At 47.6% G+C, this 17,748-nt stretch overlaps 2 protein-coding genes, 1 long non-coding RNA gene and 5 other non-coding genes across 8 annotated transcripts; 5 read left to right on the top strand and 3 right to left on the bottom strand.

The window, feature by feature from the left end:
- Positions 1 to 3,988: 3,988 nt before the first annotated feature.
- On the bottom strand, positions 3,989 to 6,762 carry TMEM107 (transmembrane protein 107). Its single transcript, XM_069542884.1, has 5 exons — positions 6,440 to 6,762; positions 6,214 to 6,281; positions 6,012 to 6,112; positions 5,181 to 5,277; positions 3,989 to 4,946 (listed from the first exon to the last, which is right to left on the bottom strand). Exons 1-5 carry the CDS (start codon positions 6,524 to 6,526, stop codon positions 4,877 to 4,879), a joined length of 423 nt encoding a protein of 140 aa, XP_069398985.1. The 5' UTR covers positions 6,527 to 6,762; the 3' UTR covers positions 3,989 to 4,876.
- On the bottom strand, positions 3,998 to 4,133 carry LOC138415528 (U8 small nucleolar RNA). Its single transcript, XR_011247286.1, has one exon. It is a non-coding gene; the product is annotated as a U8 small nucleolar RNA (small nucleolar RNA).
- LOC138414967 (uncharacterized) lies at positions 6,750 to 8,775 on the top strand. The gene is made up of 2 exons (XR_011247028.1): positions 6,750 to 7,523; positions 8,476 to 8,775. It is a non-coding gene; the product is annotated as an uncharacterized lncRNA (long non-coding RNA).
- A 3,905-nt stretch (positions 8,776 to 12,680) lies between these two features.
- Positions 12,681 to 12,752, top strand: TRNAW-CCA (transfer RNA tryptophan (anticodon CCA)). The gene has a single exon. It is a non-coding gene; the product is annotated as a tRNA-Trp (tRNA).
- A 440-nt stretch (positions 12,753 to 13,192) lies between these two features.
- Positions 13,193 to 13,274, top strand: TRNAS-GCU (transfer RNA serine (anticodon GCU)). Its single transcript has one exon. It is a non-coding gene; the product is annotated as a tRNA-Ser (tRNA).
- A 220-nt stretch (positions 13,275 to 13,494) lies between these two features.
- Positions 13,495 to 13,568, top strand: TRNAT-AGU (transfer RNA threonine (anticodon AGU)). The gene has a single exon. It is a non-coding gene; the product is annotated as a tRNA-Thr (tRNA).
- A 387-nt stretch (positions 13,569 to 13,955) lies between these two features.
- Positions 13,956 to 14,029, top strand: TRNAI-AAU (transfer RNA isoleucine (anticodon AAU)). Its single transcript has one exon. It is a non-coding gene; the product is annotated as a tRNA-Ile (tRNA).
- A 662-nt stretch (positions 14,030 to 14,691) lies between these two features.
- On the bottom strand, positions 14,692 to 16,604 carry BORCS6 (BLOC-1 related complex subunit 6). Its single transcript, XM_069542885.1, has one exon. It carries the CDS (start codon positions 16,470 to 16,472, stop codon positions 15,411 to 15,413), a length of 1,062 nt encoding a protein of 353 aa, XP_069398986.1. The 5' UTR covers positions 16,473 to 16,604; the 3' UTR covers positions 14,692 to 15,410.
- Positions 16,605 to 17,748: the final 1,144 nt, after the last annotated feature.

Here is a 17,748-nt window from a genome sequence, read left to right on the forward strand (position 1 = left end):
CCTCTAGTTGCCAGCATGGGCTTAGTTTTGGAACCAGCATCCCCCTGCCTTGGAAGGTGGATTCTCAACCACTGAACCACAAGGGAAATCCCTAATAAACTTTATTGACTAATCCCTTTCCCCACTGATCTTTTTTTTTTTTAACTTTTAAATCATAAAAAATACATAACATAAAACTTACCATCTTAAACTTTTTTAAACTTTTTTTTTTTTAATTTGGACCATTTTTAAAGCCATTGAATTTGTTACAGTATTGCTTCTGTTTTATGTTTTGATTTTTTGGCCACAAGACAGGTGGGATCTTAGCTCCCTGACCAGGAGTCAAACTCATACCCCTGCATTGGAAAGGCAAGTCTTAACCACAGGACTGCTAGGGAAGACTCCATTTTAACCATCTTTAACTGTTCAATTCGGCAGTGTTAAGTATATTCATATCATCATACAACTAATCTCCAGAACACTTATCACCTTGTGAAACTGAAACACTACTCATTAACAACTCATTTTCCTCACCTCCCTCCCCCCTCACCTGCCACAACCTTGGCAAGCACCATTCTATTACATTCCATCCCTATGTGCTGCTGCTGCTAAGTCACTTTAGTCGTCTCCGACTCTGTGCCACCCCATAGACAGCAGCCCACCAGGCTCCCCCATCCCTGGGATTCTCCAGGCAAGAACACTGGAGTGGGTTGCCATTTCCTTCTCCAATGCATGAAAGTGAAAAGTCAAAGTGAAGTCACTCAGTCATGTCTGACTCTTAGCGACCGCATGGACTGCAGCCTACCAGGCTCCTCCATCCACGGGAGTCTCCAGGCAACAGTACTGGTGTGGGGTGCCATTGCCTTCTCCGTCCATTCCTATGAATTTGAGCCAACTCTTGGAACCTCATATAAGTAGAATCCAGCAGTATTTGTTTCTTCATGATTGGCTTATGCTGATTAACAAGACACTAATTTCACAATAAAATGAAAACCTATTTTTGATGCTAATTGGCAAAGCGTCTGGTGTTGACTAAGAGATATACAGTTGAAGTGGATGAAGAAATCGAGGCACAAAGCGGTTAAGTGACTTACTGGCCATCACATAACCTTGGAGGAGAGCGGGTATACTTTACACCGCTCCATAGCTCACTTCCGGTCTCTGCCCCCGGCTAGGGCTCACAGAACAGAGCCAACCCATGGAAACCAGCACCATCTAGGTGATGTCTGAAGATAAGAGGTGGATGAAGTCCCCAAGGAGGAGTGACCACCAACATTTACGGGGGAAAGGGAGGAGACAACTCAGTGGCTGGCCAGCTGTGGGTTTTCAATCAATATTCATTGGATGAGTCTAACAAGCAGCAGCCAGAATAGTTGGAGGTAAGCCAGGGGAACTAATTTTCGGAAAGGAAGGGAGAACAACTTTCAAATGAGGGTAATGGTCAACATATAGAAAAGAGGTCGAGCCAAAGTCTGGAAAAGAACCTCTGGATTTAGGAACAAGGAACTCACTGGTGATGAACGATTTCTTAGCATTGGAAGAGCAAGAAAGTACTGGTAAATGTTTAACAACCCACTCTCCAAGAAAAGTATGCATTCAAATGTGTACATAAGTTTATTATAAATTTTGCTGATATAAAGGATGCATAACAGAATCTGCAAATAATAAAATATACAATATTCTGTATTGTAAATTCTATTCTTGTATCCATAATTTCATAAATGGAATTATATCATAAGTATTAATACAAGGATAGTTCTAACATAAACATTGGTTGATCTTTTTATTTACATTTTTGATTAAGATAAAAATGAAACACTGAAGATATGTTGAGACTTCACAGGTTCCTCAATGACTTGAGTGATTCTTTGCTGGTAAGTTTTCAAATCCTGGGGGAATACTTCATTGATTTGTGTGTGTAATATTTATAGTATAACAGTTACAGACATGACACTTAAAGACTTAACCTGCATTGTTTAACATTTTCTCCATCACTTTTTAAAACCTAGCAAAGCCTGATATGTAGCATTTGCCAATTTTGGGAGTATAAATACTCCCACTTAGGCAAGTTTCAAATTACTAACTTAATGTCACTAAATTAATTGGAAAGAGATACAAAGCAGTACATCATTTCATAGTATTCTCACCATACAGATACCATAAATGCAAACAACCTCAAAACCATATAATAGCAAATTTATAAGATAACCAGGAAGTGAGGAGTATTTCTTACTGTTTTTCTGGTTTGTTTGTTGTCTTTTTTTTTAGGTCTTAACCACTGGACCGAGAGGGAAATCCCCCTCTGTTTTAGAAATATTATTTATTTAATTGCAAGGTTACATATTCAATTTTTGATATAGCTGTTTTTAACAATCAGCCCATAATTTTTCTGGAAAAACAAACAGCTTTCACAAATCAGTAAGCACACCACTGGGTGTGGTGAAAGTCAGGCTGTCATGGGATGTAACTCTCCTGGTCAAGCCTGTAACCATGACGGGCAATATCCACCTTTCTTGCCTCCTGGATAATCTGCTCCTCTAACTCTCTGCTTCAGCCACACTCCAAGGCCTCACTCAAACTGCTCCTGTAGGAGCAACATTTCTGACACCCGGGGCAGGTTATCCCTACTCCATTCCATCTGCAAGTCGAGTTTGAAACATTTATCATAATGTTATTAAAGTACTCTGGGAGTACCAGAGATTGTTGTCTTCCTGAGCTATAGTACCTGTGATGGCCCAGGCCGAGTATAGGTCATATTCACATCTATTCCCTGGGTACCCACTATATAGTGTATAGTAAGTGCTGAATAAGTATTCTCTGAGTGAATACTCACGAAGAAGGGCTGTGTGCAGAGACAGAAAGCATCACTCGAGGAGGCTCCACCAGAAAAGATCTCCTTTGATGACTTTCGCTTATTTAGAATGGCCTGGGCTCCACCATTTAGGACTAAAAAGTATAGATTAAAACCTCTACACTGAATCTTTCCTAAAAAAAATGTGCCCCTGTGAGAACACTTAACCTGTGACAAGGCAGAACTTTAGACTCTTCTCTAGTGCCAAATAGTGTGTTTCAATAACTTTCTTTGGAACATGTTCTAGCCAGGGGCTACCAGACAGAAACTAGGGTGGGTGTTTTAATCAGACACTGAGTAAACAGGTAACCTTTGCCAGGTTTCTGGGCTGGGCTCCCCAAATACCAGGGACGTCTACCCTTTAGCACGTGACCCTTCCTGGCATGGCAAGAGAGAAGTTTTGACAGGCATTCATTCATGACACCAAATGTGACAGACATTAAAAGAACCACTTTTTGGAAAATCGGAGGTACACAGAACGTTCCCTCGGGTAAGCTTCATGAAATTAAGCGGAAAAAAAAAAAAATACTAGCTAGCAAATTGGGATTCATGCAAAGAAACGAATCGGATTCATGCAAGGAAAGGAGTCGTGGTTTGGGTCCCTGGCGTTGGGAAAGAACCCCTGAAAAAAAGGAAACGGTTATCCACTCCAAGACTCAGGCCTGAAGAATTCCATTCAGACAGGATTAAGTGACTTTAACAAATCAACCACAAAACTAAGTATTCCAAGAGTTTAAAAAACAAACAAACTTACAAACCATCAACCACGAAACTATCACAAGAGTTGAAAAAACAAACTTACAAACCGTACTCTACACAAACATACCCAAACCAAACACCCTCAGAGGAAAAAAAAAAAAAAACACACCCCAAACCTTACAGACACTATTAGAACCAACACTGCTGCTGCTCCTGCTGCTAAATCGCTTCAGTCGTGCCCGACTCTGTGCGGCCCCATACACGGCAACCCAACATGCACCCCGGTCCCTAGGATTCTCCAGACAAGAGCACTGGTGTGGGTTGCTATTGTCTTCTCCAACGCATGGTGAAAAATGAAAGCGAAATCGCTCAGTCGTGTCCGACACTACTTCAAGTACAACTAAGAAAACAGTAGTAAAAACTCAATCTAATTGTAAAGTACATTAACATCACGGATCGCCAGGAAGAATCAGATAGGAGCAATCAGGGTGTTGCAAGTCCTGATTACGCAGAGCCGTTAATCACGAATCATGCGAGCTCCAATCATCATGTTCTATTCTGCCCTCCGAAAGGAGGAACAGGTAAGGATTATCCTACCTGACGATGCCGAGAGGACTGCAATATTCCGTACTCCGGTAATAAGACTCCGCTAACAGGGAGGGTGAGTAAACGACATGTTAGTTCGAGCCATCTAAAGCTATCCAGGTTCTTCCACTTCTGTTGTTCAATTTATTTGCAGATGTTTTAAAATAAATTTTTCCATTTGGCTGTCAAAAAGCAAACGCTAATCCCTCCCAGAATGCTTCACTCACTTTAAGAGCTCGAGGTACTAAAGTATAACCTTATTTACATATCTCCGCCCACTCCCTTCCGTCAGAAATCTACCGTAATAACTAGAATAGAAGCGACATTTAGGGTCTTACAGTGCAAGGCTGGAAAACAGCCTTCCGTTTCTATAGTAGTTTGGCCACCCCAATTTTCTCCTGAAATTTTTGTCTTGATTTCTTTCTTTTTCTTTTTTTTGGCCACGCTGCCTAGCATTCAGGATCTTGGTTGCTCCACCAGGGACTGAACCCGCTGCAGTGGAGGCGTTGGGTCCTAACCACTGGACAGCCAGGGAATTCCTGCAGGAATTCCTGTAAGTTTGATCTTACCCTAAAATATATTTTATTACAAAGGACTGTAAACAAAACACAGATAATCCCAGACTTGAGAGATAATTACCCTAACACTGACATCGTTCACCAAATGCAGTGTTAGAAGGAGGGCTGAAGCCTCCCTCTTCCAGGAAGGGTGAGTAGTCCTTCGCTCCTTCAGCCTTCATCCCTACTTCCAGTCACGAAGATATCAGAAAGGTTTCTTTTTCAGGCCAAAGACGCTGATGAATAATGTTATTTCGGTGACAGCCGGGAGGGCACTGAGGAAGGCAGGTGATGGGTTCAGAGTTTCTTCTAATAAAAATACCCAGATCCCCAAGCCAGCGATCCCACCCCCCGACCCCCTGAAGTGTAGGAGTGGAGGACTTCAAAAAGACTCAGGAATGTTGAGTGGATCTGGTATGTTACACATGGAACAAAGGGCTGGGTAGGGGAATCTTCAGATTTAAAGTAAATCTCCCTTCCCCATCCTCAAACATTAGGTGCTACCATACCTGCAAAAGACAAAAATGTACCAATACGTGGTGCACTCCCAACGCTCAAATATGAAGAAGGATAGGGCCACAGATGCACTACAGTGAGCCCCGATGGCTTGGGAATACACCAGAGTCAAGGAAAGCCTTTGGGTCAACAGGTAGTGATGAGCCAGAAAAGGCCGGTGATGGGCCTGGCATCTGCATTCACAATCAGCTCCTGGTGAGCAAGGCATCTCTTGCTCCCTTTACCACACTGCAAAGGCCAGAGCCAGCAGCCCAGATTTTTGGGTTTTAGGATGGCCATGTGTAGAGGCCAGAGCTGAGCCTGCCCTGTTGGGAAACCAAGCTACCTCCATCCCATATCTAGTTTGGATCCTTCAGGTGAAGTAGTAGACTCCTGATCTACTCCAAGCACACAGACATGCTCACAGTGACACAATACACTGCTGGGATCACTCTCCAGTACCCTGGTGTTGAGAGCCTTCCCTGATCCATCTTCCTCACTTCCTTTGTCTCTTCGGCATTCCCATAGTGCTTTGTATCTTAACATTTGATGGCACCCGTGCTTATCACACTGAATTGCAGATGTCTGTGTATCTGCCTCTTCCTCAAGATAGAAAACTGTTGTACTCTCATCTTGAGATCTCCAGTGCCTGGTGAGTAGCAGGAGCTCAAAAAGTGATCAGAGATTGTATTAAATCTTCCACATTGCCTAACATCTCTCCACAGGAGGGATTCTGTTTGCCTGCTAGAGCAAACGCCATTGTGCCAGAAAGGCCTAGTTAAGTGGCTGAAGGGCGTTATGGTGGACAAGGGCGAGGAGGAAAGGGGTACACGTAGAAAGGATACAGATGAGGCTCTGGGTGCTGTTGAACATGGAAACTCCTAAGAAGAAACCAGCCAGCTCCACTGCAAAGAGAGCTAGGGTGACAGAGAGCGCTGCCACCAGCCTGCAGAAAAGAAGGAAGTGGCTTAGGCCTTCTGAACTTTTTCTAAGACCCCTTCACTCCCTCTACTGCCTAATTCTGCCCACCCTGTCCCACATGCTCACTGAATGTCCTGCTTCTCATACTCTTCAGGGGTGAATCTGAGAGGCAGGCAGGCCTGGATGTTGCTGTCCTAGGGAGCAGGGCAGAAAGAAAGAGAAGTTGAAAGAGGGTCTGGCGGCTGGATATGGGAAGACCCCACCGTGTAAGGCCCCGGGAGAGAAAGGGTGGAGTGGGGCTGGGACCACCCCAAATTGGAAGGAGGAACGAGAAGAGGGCCCTGGGTCTTACCCTGGACCAGAATAAGGTGATGACGACCACCAGATGCGCCAGGAGCGTCAGAAAGCGAGAGGGCACGAGCCCTGAGATCCGGCCCATGGTTCCCAGGGGAAGAGGTACCGCCTGGAGCAGAGGCCGTTTGTCTCTGGGGCTGGAAGCTCAAGGAGGGTCACTCCTCAAGTCTCCCAAGCTAGCAGACAAAAATTCGACGTACGCCGCTTTCCCGCTTACGCTGGCACCGCTCAGTTGCCTTGGTAACCGCAAAAAGCATGGCTCCGACGGGACCTCTGAAAGTCTCGCGAGAGCGGCAAATTATCGCGCCGCCTCCGGGCCTCTGGGAAACTTTGTTCCGGGTCCACAATACCTGTGCAGATCCCGACCGGATGCGGAGAATCGAGCTGCCGGCCTTCCCGCGTGCAGATGAGTTGTCTGCACAGCCTGAGAGTGTGTTGTGGCGCGGCCCCCCATTGCCGAGTCTGCCCACACAGCACTGGCGAACGGAAATTCGGACACTCGCTCCTCCCGGTATCCCCATGCCGGGAGCGGCCTGGCCCCCAGCCCCTGCTACTTTGCCCAAGATGATCCTCCAGATACCACTGTCACCACCACTCCAGCCTTAGGGCGTCAACATGCCCGAGCCCTGGACACTCTCTTTTCTTCCATCCCCCGCATCCGTGTAGCTTCTCCTTGACCTAGGCCGAACTTGGAGAGGTGGATGCCCCTTTATTGTCCTGGAGCCCCTGGTTGTTGGCGGACCGTATACCTGAACTTTCCTTGATTCTGATTCCCCACCCAACCACCCACCCAGCTCGCTCAGATTGGTGAGGGATTTGCAGAGTACAGAAAAGAGCCCCTCTCCTGAACTAGGGTGTGGATGAGAGGCGTGTTGCGGGAAGGAAGTGGACATACGGGACCAGAAAAGGGAGCGGAGGAAGAGAATGAAACCCCGCGTCCCTGGGAGGCAAGAGTCGAAGGCGGAAATTCAGAGTCTACGATTTCCTTATCTCTTGGAGGTGTGACCAGCATAGTCTCTTTGCCCAGCTATAGTCCAAGCATTTCTCACGATTGGGACCTCACGGACCTTCGGACCTTAAAGGTGATTCCTGTAGAACGGAAAGTTCTCGCCGGAGTTCACGGCTAACAGTCAAGTCACAACTTCCAGGCTCCCCCCCCACCCTCTTACCAGATCATCTCCCAAGAATAATAATGGATAATCCATAATAAGAATAGAAAAGAGTTTTATTTGAGCCAAACTAAGGAGTAGCCTGGAAGCTCCTTTCCCCGATTACTCTGAGAAACTGCCCCAGCGAAGCATCTTTTTCAGTGCAGTTTTGCATCTTGTAAGAACAAAGAACTTTATACAAGTCAGGGTTACATTTCTTCTTTTTTTTTTTTTCTTTTTTAAGGACCAGATGATTAATACACAGCAGGTCAGCATGGCCTTGGCACTTGGAAAATATCTCTCATAATCACATCGAAGGTGTCTCAGGAAGAGGGGCGTTTAATCTTTATTTTTAACATGGGCATTTTTTACTTCTGGTCAGCGTGCCCTTTCCTTTAAATAATTAAAGCAGATGTACAGCGTATGTTTGATAGACCACAAACAGGCTATTTTAGTTAGGATAAATTCAAGTTGTGTAATGTTTAAGCCAGAATGACTTCCCTATATCTCAATATGTGAACACTTCTTTTATTACTACTCTCCATCTCAGTGCCTCTTAGGTCTAAACTACAAGCCCAAGAGACATTTTTTAAATTTCCTCATTCATTCATTCATTCAACAAATAAGTCCCAGGCACTGTGAAGGGCTCATATCCTTGAGGAACAAAGCAGAAGTCTCTACCTTCCTGGGGTCAGAGAGATTGACAACAAACACGTCAACAAATAATAAATCTGCACGGTAAAAGTTGTAATAAATAAAAATTTTAAGGGAAATATTAGAACAATGTGATCAAGGAAATTTTCTTTGAAAATAGATCATTTGTTCTTAAAACTTCATTTTAGGAAATGTGGTCATAACTGAGAGAAAATGCTTTTCTCTCTTGCAGGTCCCCAATGTACTAAATGGATTTCCTTTTTCTAAACCAGTGTGTGAAAAATTTCAGATGTCAAAGAGATAGTCAAAAGATGTTTCCTCAAGTTCATGAAAGACAAAGAGATATAACAATGGATAAACAACAAGGTCCTGCTGTATAGCATGGGAAACTATATTCAATGTCATATGATAAGTCATAATGGAAAAGATACATATTCTTTATATCTGAATCATGTTGCTTTACAGTAGAAATTAACACAACATTGTCAAACAACTACACTTAAATAAATGCTTTTTAAAATGGTGTGACAAATTTGAAATTTAATGTATGATCCTAATGGATCCTGGATCAGAAAAATAAAATTTATTATAAAGGACATTAGTGGGAAAATTGGTAAAATTTGAATAAGGTCTCTAGCCAAGATAATAGAGTCAATAGTATTGGTGTGAAAGAGGTGGAATGAAGTGGAAGAAATCTAGAATCTTAGAAGATAAAGTCTAAACATGGGAATGTGTGTAGGTGAGAGAAGGAAGGGGTCAAGGATGACTGTTAGATTTTGGGATCCAGCAGTTTGAAGTTTGGGGCTTTCTGCGCATAACAGCCTTCCTGCCTGGGAACCTATAGATAGTAAGAACCGGGAGATAAAATTCACTTTGTGAATTGGTAAACAGCAGTCCTGTCACTTTCCCTGTCTTTGGTTCAGAGAAGCCTGCTCCACACTCACCAAAGATAGTTTTGGAGCCACCTTGTGGCCACAGGTGGTATTGCCAGTGACCAAGGATCCTTTGGCCACTCGAGCCAGGGCAGGAACTCACGTGTTCCGACATTTGAGCTGGCGTTAAAATAATTTAGAAAAGCATTTTTTAAGTCAGAAACATTCAAACATATTGTATGTAAAAGTAAAGTATTTTTCATTCAAAAGGTAATGACCCCTTTTGAAGCCTACCATTCTGTTTCAGCAGTTACCAACACATGGCCAACCTTGTTTCAGCTATACTCTGCCTCCCAGTCCCACTGGATTATTTTGAAGCAAATCCCAGACATCACCAAATAGTTCTGTCCAAGCGGAGGACATTTTCACCCCCCTGTCTTGAGTTCTTTTAGCTGATCTAATAATTAAATTGACATAAGATAGATTGATAGGAGAAAAAGAATCCAATTTAATTCATACACAGGGAAATCTCACAGAAAAAGGACCACCGAAGAGACCAAAGGAGGCTGTTTATATGTTGTTTTTTGACAAATATTGTTTGTGAAGAATTAACAGAGGGGTTTGTGCTTGGGGTAGCAAACTAAAGAAGTAGTTTGTTATGTAGCTACCTTAGCCTTGAAATCCCTCACTATGGTGATAAAGCAAAATTTATATTTAAAGGCAGGACAAGAAAAACTGAACATAAAATTCTCTCTGTGTGTTTGTTTGGCCTCATCCCTCCCTCCCTAACGTGTAGTGTACACCTGTGTTACATATTAACCAGATGGGAGTGACTGCTCAACTATACAGATAAATTTTTTCCCCTTTCTTCTAATGCTAGCAGTGCAACTTCTTTTTGTTGTTACTTCTTAAAAGAATAGCATTCTTTCCCAACTCTGTAGAGGGTCAGGAGTCATGGTGACTTGTTGCTCACTTTGTACATGCTTACTTGGACTATATACCTTGGTAAACCTTATGTAAATTATCAGTATGGCATTTTGATGTAGGATTCTTTGTCTTGAAAATGTATATGACTAGTGCCTTGGGCTTTTAACAGGCAGCACACCACGTTTGCTTGTCTCTCTTTTTCTGGTGTTCAATCTGAGCATTGGGTTCAGGAATAGGCAGACTGAAGCAACCATTGTCCCATTTCCCATCAGTTTTTCATACCAGGTGAGCAATTTTAACTAAAAGACAGTGGGTTCGAGTCCTAACCCAAGGGTTCAAGTCTCAGTCAGTTTTGGCTGGGTTCGAATCCCATCTGAGTTGTGCAGTCTCAATGGAGCATTGATTTTAAGCCACAGCATGATGGAATCATGTTAGCATTTTAAAAGATGATTCTGTTTGACTATTCTGGAGACAGACATTAGGGAGGAGTCTACTACAGTCATCCAGTGAGATGGCAGTGGGAATAGGGAATGAGGGCTAACAGGAGAATTATGAAGGAAATGAAACTGAGTGAACTTGGTGACTAGAAATGGGAAACGAGGAAGGGGGGAGAGTCAAGATGAATCCAAGCCTCAGCTTGGCCTCTAACTAGGAGTGCAGAAGACTGGGAAGGAAATGAGACAAGAGGGAAGGGGACAGGGCACAACGTTTGAAAGAATGACGCAGCTACTGAGAACTGGATAAGAGAGAAAAATGGTTAGAACCGTTCAAGCCCAAGATGGCAGAAGATTCAACTTCCAGTAGACCTTAAATCTTATTACACGCCCATCCTATATATTAACATGTTGAAGGACACACTCACAGGCACCATGACGCTTCTGAGGCAGACCATAAAAGGCCAAAAAGGGGGGCAGTGGCCCAATTTCTGGAAATCCTCACCCCTTCCCTAAGTAGTTGGAATAATCCTCCCAACTGTTACCCTCTGAAATTACTCAGCCCATAAAAACTAACCACCTTATACTCCAGTGTTCTTGCCTGGAGAGTCCTAGTGACCGGGGAGCCTGGTGGGCTTCTGTCTATGGGGTTGCACAGAGTCGGACACGACTAAAGCGACTTAGCATTACATTTCCCAGTGCTCTTTCAGAGATGGCCCACACTTTTTATGGAGTGTGTTCAGTTCAGTCACTCAGCCATGTCCGACTCTTTGCAGCACGCCAGGCCCTAGAGCCTACTCAAACTCATGCCATGTCTCTCTCAATAGATCTACTTCTTACCTATCTCTTTGCCTCTCCCTGAATTCCTTCTATGCGGAGACATAAAGAACCTCAGCTTCCTAAGTCCTGACAGGAGGTGTACTGTTTCAGCTGGGAGACTGTGGGTTTGAGTCCCACCTGAGGTGGGAGGTTTCCGAAGGATGACAGGGTCAAGTGAAGGTGTCCAGCAGACACTAGACTGAATCCAGAGGTGGGAGCAGGATTCAGGAGCCCTCAGCACACAAGTGATGGCTGACTCCAGGGAAGGGTTTACTCCAGGGAAGGTGTGTAGCATAAAGAGAGGACAGAACTCCTAGGAACAAGAGACTGGAGGGAGGCGGACGGTAAGATAAGGGAAAGCCAGCAGACAGCAGTGTCATGACAACCAAGGGGGAAGGCTCTTAAAGGATGTTGCGCAGTCAATTAAGGTCAGGCTTCTCCGCGGGCTTTGACTTGTCTGTAGTCCCTGATAACTTTCTTTGGCGGTATTGGACCCTTGAACTTCTTTCACCCTTCAAGAAGCAAATGAGCAAATGTGTGTGTGTTTGGGTGGGGGTGGGGGTGGGTTCTTCCAGCTTCTGGTATTCCTCTTTATAAGTTTCCAGCCTGGTCTCACCTGGGGAGCTTTAACAGGTACAGGTATTTATGTCAAAGGAAATCAGAACAATGGTTGCCTCAGTGAAGGGTGAAGGGCGGGGGTGGAGGTGTGGGGAGGGGCGGGGATCGACTCTGAAAGGATAAGAAAGAACCTTGTAGGATGAAGATGTCTTCTATCTTGAAAGGGTTGTGGGCTGAATTCTTCAAAACTCATCAAAATAAACACTTAAGATCTGTGCATTTCATTGTAGGTGAGGGATTGCTCAGAATCGTCAAAAGTGACAAAATTACCTATGCCAAGATTCTACTCTGGATCTTTAAACCAGAAACTCCAAATTTGGGGTCTGTGAGTAGCTATCTGGAAGGCTCCGCAGGCGGCTGTTAACTGCAGCCCGGGAGGGGACGCACGGCTGGAAAAGCTAAGCTCTGTCCCCCACACGTGCTTCCATCACCTTCGGCCTGGTATTCCCAGTCCTCCCACACGTTTCTGTGCCAGTCCGTCCCCGCTGGGCTGTGAGCTCTGGGTACCCCAGGGAACCAGCTCAGGGCCGCCTTATGGTCTGCAGGAGGGCGGCGACGAGGTCGGGGCACCGAGGAACCCGGAGCCCACAAAGCCGCTACCCTGCGGGTGGCGGGCCCTGCTGGTCCTACGAGGCCGAAGGGAGAGGGCAAACACCACACCGGGAGATTTTAGAAGTTCCAGAAGGCCCTCAGCACCTCGATCGCCAGACCCGGCCGCCTCACCGTCCAGTCGTCATGGGGAGACCTGTCCACCCCCGTGGCCGGCCGACCTCGTGGCGCAACGGTAGCGCGTCTGACTCCAGATCAGAAGGTTGCGTGTTCAAATCACGTCGGGGTCAGCGTTCGCTTTTCTAGAGCTCGGGTAGCTTTTATTTATTATCCTTATTTGCAACGCTGTTGAGGTCCCATCCCGCAGATTAGAGAAGAAACACTTCATAGGGGCCGGAAGGGGAGGGTCCCTGGCTCCAAGTCTCGAGCCGCCCCGTCGAGGGGGAGCTCCTAGATATCGCGATAGCTTTTGCTGCAGATCGGGGGACTGCAAATCTAAGCGGATAGCGGGGCTCCTGAGGAGTGACGCATGCCCCGGAAATCCAACGCCGAGGCCGGTGCTCGCGCAGGCTAGAATATCGCTCGGAAGCCAGAGCCCTGCGAGTCGTCCTCGCGGTGCCGGGCCGGATCCCTCGGGACACCATCCCTACACGACGTAGTTAGGTTCACGCTTTCTCCGAGAAGGAAGAATCCAGACCCCAGAGAGGAGATCCTAAACTGCTTTCCTGTGGACGAGGTGGCCGAGTGGTTAAGGCGATGGACTGCTAATCCATTGTGCTCTGCACGCGTGGGTTCGAATCCCATCCTCGTCGGCCTGCGATTCTGCGGCTGTCTTTATATTTTATAACTTTCTGTGTGCCAGCATTCAGTTTCTGTGTCATCCTTTCAACCTATCCCGTTTACAGGCGCGGATTTCGCACCTTCTACCTTGCTTTCCAGTACGCTCGAAAATTAGAAAGGTATCCCGGCATTCATTCACCTAACCTAGAACTGACCTGGCCAGGGAAACGAGGCGGGGAAGTGTATGCGTGGGGCGCCGTGGCTTAGTTGGTTAAAGCGCCTGTCTAGTAAACAGGAGATCCTGGGTTCGAATCCCAGCGGTGCCTCCCGAGGCATAGGTTGTTTTTACACTTCGAGGAAAGAGTCGTAGGCTTCTAGCTCATATATAATTTTCCACATCTCTTCGGGAATCTACCGGTTGCTATCAGACGGCCTTTTCTATTTCCGGTTGTGCACCTCAACCCTAAGTGCATGCTGTCAGTCTTGCGCTCTATGTTGGCAGGGCGACCTGCCAGTCAAGCACTTGCATTATCTGTGCTTGCCACTATTTTGACTTCGCTTTTACTTCCCTAAATGATAAGTGATTCCGTTTTCGTAGTCTGTTTCCCTGTTTTCCCAAATAAGCTTACCCGTTTTGAGATTTTCTCACAGATAGGACTGATTAGTAATTTGTATTTTACATAGATTCATATTGAGTACACTTATTGTCAGCTGGCCGGTTAGCTCAGTTGGTTAGAGCGTGGTGCTAATAACGCCAAGGTCGCGGGTTCGATCCCCGTACGGGCCAGAGCAACGGTCTTCTTTTAAAGAATTTACTGTCAATTTCTTGTTGTTAGGGAAGGTGTGTGGAGCAGTATTTCCAATTCCGGAACTTTTCACACCTCGAGGCGAGGAATAACGTGTTTAAATTCAGCCCAAAGACCTAGTGTCTTGAGTTAGAGGAGGAAAGTTTAACAGAACTGGATCTGTATTGTGATCTGTTTCTAAATCTCACCAAATCGGGAGCTTCTGGAATTTACTATGACTGTAAACGGAAGGCGGCCAGAAATTGTCCTAGACCATTCATAGGGCGCTGATCAGCAGACTGTGAGAAATGGGGTCAAGAATGGAGCTAGGTTTCCAGTCTTTCTCTACAGCACAGATGTCCAGTTTGCCCAGTCCCTGCCTGTCCACTTCAGGAACTGAGAAGACAACCCTTCCTCCCTTTTTTTCTTCTAGATCTTCTTGCTTCTGATTCTGCTTTTACTGTATCTCTCAGCCCATACCTGTGTCTCACCTTTCCTCAGATCTGCTGTTTAGGAGCAGGAACCATATCCTTCCACATGTGGCCTAAGACCCCCACCCCACTCCCAGCACCAGCCCCAAGAAAACTCCACGAAAAGACTGACCCTCATTCCCATTACTTTGGTTCATCAATCCCTGTAACCCCACACAGACACAGCCTCAGCCTTAGCAGCAGCAGCACTTTAATTCCACAAAAACTCAGAAAGCCAAAACTGATTAGAACATTCCACAACAGGTGGGCTTCAAAACCAGCAACAATTCTATCTGAACCCTGAGAGCAGAGAGACCCCTCCGAACGCACCTCCTCTACCATGCAATACATTCCTTCTAGCTCCGCCCAGGTTATGACTGGGGAAATGGGATGGTAGTGGGCCAGAGGGCAGAAGCAGGAGGTTATCCATATGCAAGTATGCATCCTTGTCTGCGTGGTGTGTGGTCTTTGACTACACAAGCTCCCACAGGCCCTGGCACCTGAGATGTGACTACTGGAGGTCAGAGTGGCCACAGTGGGGGCTGGGGCCTCCTCTGTTCTCCTTTCTTGATAACATATGACAGTCACATCTCCCAAGCCCAGAACTAAAGCCCCTGGTTTCCAGAGATGGTGAGCTAACTGGGGAAGAGAGTTGGGAGAACAAGGTAGCTGCAGATTGCCAACTGAACAGAAGCAGAGCATCATACCCTCCCATCAGGAGAGCCTTTAGAACTTCCCCATATACACCTGCATAAGGCCCAGCGAATGGTCGCGGCCTGCTAAACGTATCTGGAAGAACCTCCCATATATAGGCCTCCCTCCTCTCAGCAGGCAGGTCCCACCAGGGCTCCTTTAAGAGTCCTTAAGGATCCTGCTGGTCCCTGGCGTTGCCAGGCCTCTCCTGCCTTTCCAGTCACTTGCACAGGGCCTCCAACACCTCCAAGGTGCGTCGGATATCCCGGACTTGGCGCGCCAGTCCCTGAACCGGTTGCAGAGCCCGCTCCAGTTCTTCACAGCGCGCCAGCAGGGTGTACATGCCCTTGATGCTCATGTCCACAGCTTCACCTAGAGAGTCCACTGCATCGCGGTAGGTTTGGATGCAGCCCACGCTCAGAGCTGTCAGCTCCTGCACCGCACCTCCCAGCCCGCGAAGCAGACGGTCCACCCTGCCGCCCAGCTCCCGACTCAGCCGCTCCAGGTCCCGCAGCACGTCGGGGTCGATGGGAGGGATGGCCGGAGTGGGTGTGGGCGCTGAACAGGGCCGCGTAGGGGCAGGGGGCGGAGGTTGAGGGGCGCCGCTCAGACGGATCTTGAGTTGCAGGTTGTTGGCGACAAAGTGGGTGAGGTCGCCATGGCGGCTCACCGTGCCTTCGAGCTCCAGGGGGCTTGAGATAGTGGCGCGCCGCCCGCCGCCTGCGCCAGATTCTGCACCCCCTGAAGACGCGGGGCCACCGCACGCCCCGCTCAACCCGTCCAAGCTGCGGCTGTCCTGAAGGCGGCTGGAGAACGAACGGCCACCCCTGCCGGCTGCCGCCGCCTCGTCGTCGTCTTCCTTCTGCTCAACATCCATCCCGCCGCCTACAGGGCTCCCTCGACGGCAGACCCTCTCGGATTCAGGCTTGTCCTCCGGCGGCTCAGGGTCCTTGCGCCGGGAGGACCCGTGCGGGTCGAATTCGGGATCCGGCGCCCCCAGGCGGCTCCCTTTCCCAGAAAGCGTCCCTCCACGGCCCGGCTTGTCCTCCGGAGCTTCCCATTCCGGGGGGTGGACAAAGCTGCAGCTCGAAGTCTTCGGGGACGCCTTGGGGTGGCAGCTCGCGCCCCCAACGTTCTCTGCCTCTTCCTCCTCGGACAGTCGGAGGCCTGAGGGCCGCTCAGAGGGCGTTTGGCCCGGGCCGTCGCCGAAGATCGCAGCTTGCTGTTCCCCCAGAGCTAGCAGGTCCGTCTCGGGCCCAGGCCGCCCCCGGGGCGACTCCATACTGCAGTTGGGGGCAGGAACCGAGGAATTGGTTCGCCCCGGCTCGGGAGGCCTTGGCGGCGCCTTTAAGGGGCGTTTTAGAGGCGCGCCGATTGGTCTCGGGCTGACAATGGTCAGGACGTGAAGAGCACTCTGATTGGTCCCAACAACCAGGAAGTCCCAGAAGACCAGCTGTCATTGAGCGACCGAACACACGTGAGAGCCAGCAGGGCGGAGAGAAGGAGGTAACAGCTGCGCTCGTTGCCCCGCCCTCTCGAAAAGTTGAAAAGGCAGATCTTGAAGATCCTGAAACGTCTGAGTCCTCCAGGGGCGGGGCTAGGCTCTTTCCGCCCACATTTGTTGCTTAGCAACCGCTTCTGGAGAACGAACCAGAATTGGGGAACCAGAATTGGGTTTCCTAAAAGAGATTCTTGGGATGAAAGTAGCATATCCTGCTTGGACCGTCGGGATTGAATCGCACCTTAGTTGATTAGGATGGAACCAGAATTCTCATTTGCTCCTCTGTTCTCTTGTCTCCTGCCCCCTCCACCAGGTTTTGAGTGTCTCCTCTTGGAGGATGGTGTGTGATTTTGCCACTAGGTAGAACATTCAATTAGTTAATAGCCCTTAAGGTCAGAGCCCTGGTACCATTCTGATCTCTTCTCTTCCTTCTCTTCTCACTGGTCCTGCCATAGAGGCACTGGTCTTCTCACTGTTCCTGTGACAAGACAGACATGCTGCCGCCTCAAGGATTTACATTTGCTCTTGCAAATGTAAGAGCAAATGGGTGGCAGCTCGCGCCCCAAAAGTTCTCTGCCTCTTCCTCCTCGGACAGTCGGAGGCCTGAGGGCCGCTCAGAGGGCGTTTGCCCCGGGACGTCATCCCCTCGGTCCACCCCTTTTTTTGAGGCCGATTCCACAAAGTATATTAAAGGTCCGTATAGTCAAAGCTATGGTTTTTCCAGTAGTAATGCACAGATGTGAGTTGGACCATAAAGAAGGCTGAGTGCCAAAGAACTGATGCTTTTGAATTGTGGTGCTGGGGAAGGCTCTTTGAGTCCCTTGGGCCGCAAGATCAAACCAAACAATCCTAAAGGAATATTCAGACCTGAATATTCATTGGAAGGACTGATGCTGAAGCTGAAGCTCCAATACTTTGGCCACCTGATGTAAGACTCTGATGCTGGGGAAGACTGAAGCAAAAAGAGGGTAGCAGAGGATGAGATAGATAGCATCAGGGATTCAGTGGACATGAATCTGAGCAAACTGGGAGATAGTGGAGGACAGAGGAACCTGGT

Source organism: Ovis canadensis, chromosome 11 (assembly GCF_042477335.2).
Source record: "Ovis canadensis isolate MfBH-ARS-UI-01 breed Bighorn chromosome 11, ARS-UI_OviCan_v2, whole genome shotgun sequence".
Taxonomy (NCBI): Eukaryota; Metazoa; Chordata; class Mammalia; order Artiodactyla; family Bovidae; genus Ovis; species Ovis canadensis.

Bases quoted from the DNA above. Each gene is read 5' to 3' on its own strand.
- BORCS6 (XM_069542885.1), bottom strand. From the start codon at position 16,472: ATGGAGTCGCCCCGGGGGCGGCCTGGGCCCGAGACGGACCTGCTAGCT.
- TMEM107 (XM_069542884.1), bottom strand. From the start codon at position 6,526: ATGGGCCGGATCTCAGGGCTCGTGCCCTCTCGCTTTCTGACGCTCCTG. The intron at 6,282-6,439 runs GTAAGACCCAGG...CCTGCTCCCTAG, and splicing joins TCACCTTATTCTGGTCCAGG to GACAGCAACATCCAGGCCTG. The intron at 6,113-6,213 runs GTGAGCATGTGG...TCTTTTCTGCAG, and splicing joins TATGAGAAGCAGGACATTCA to GCTGGTGGCAGCGCTCTCTG.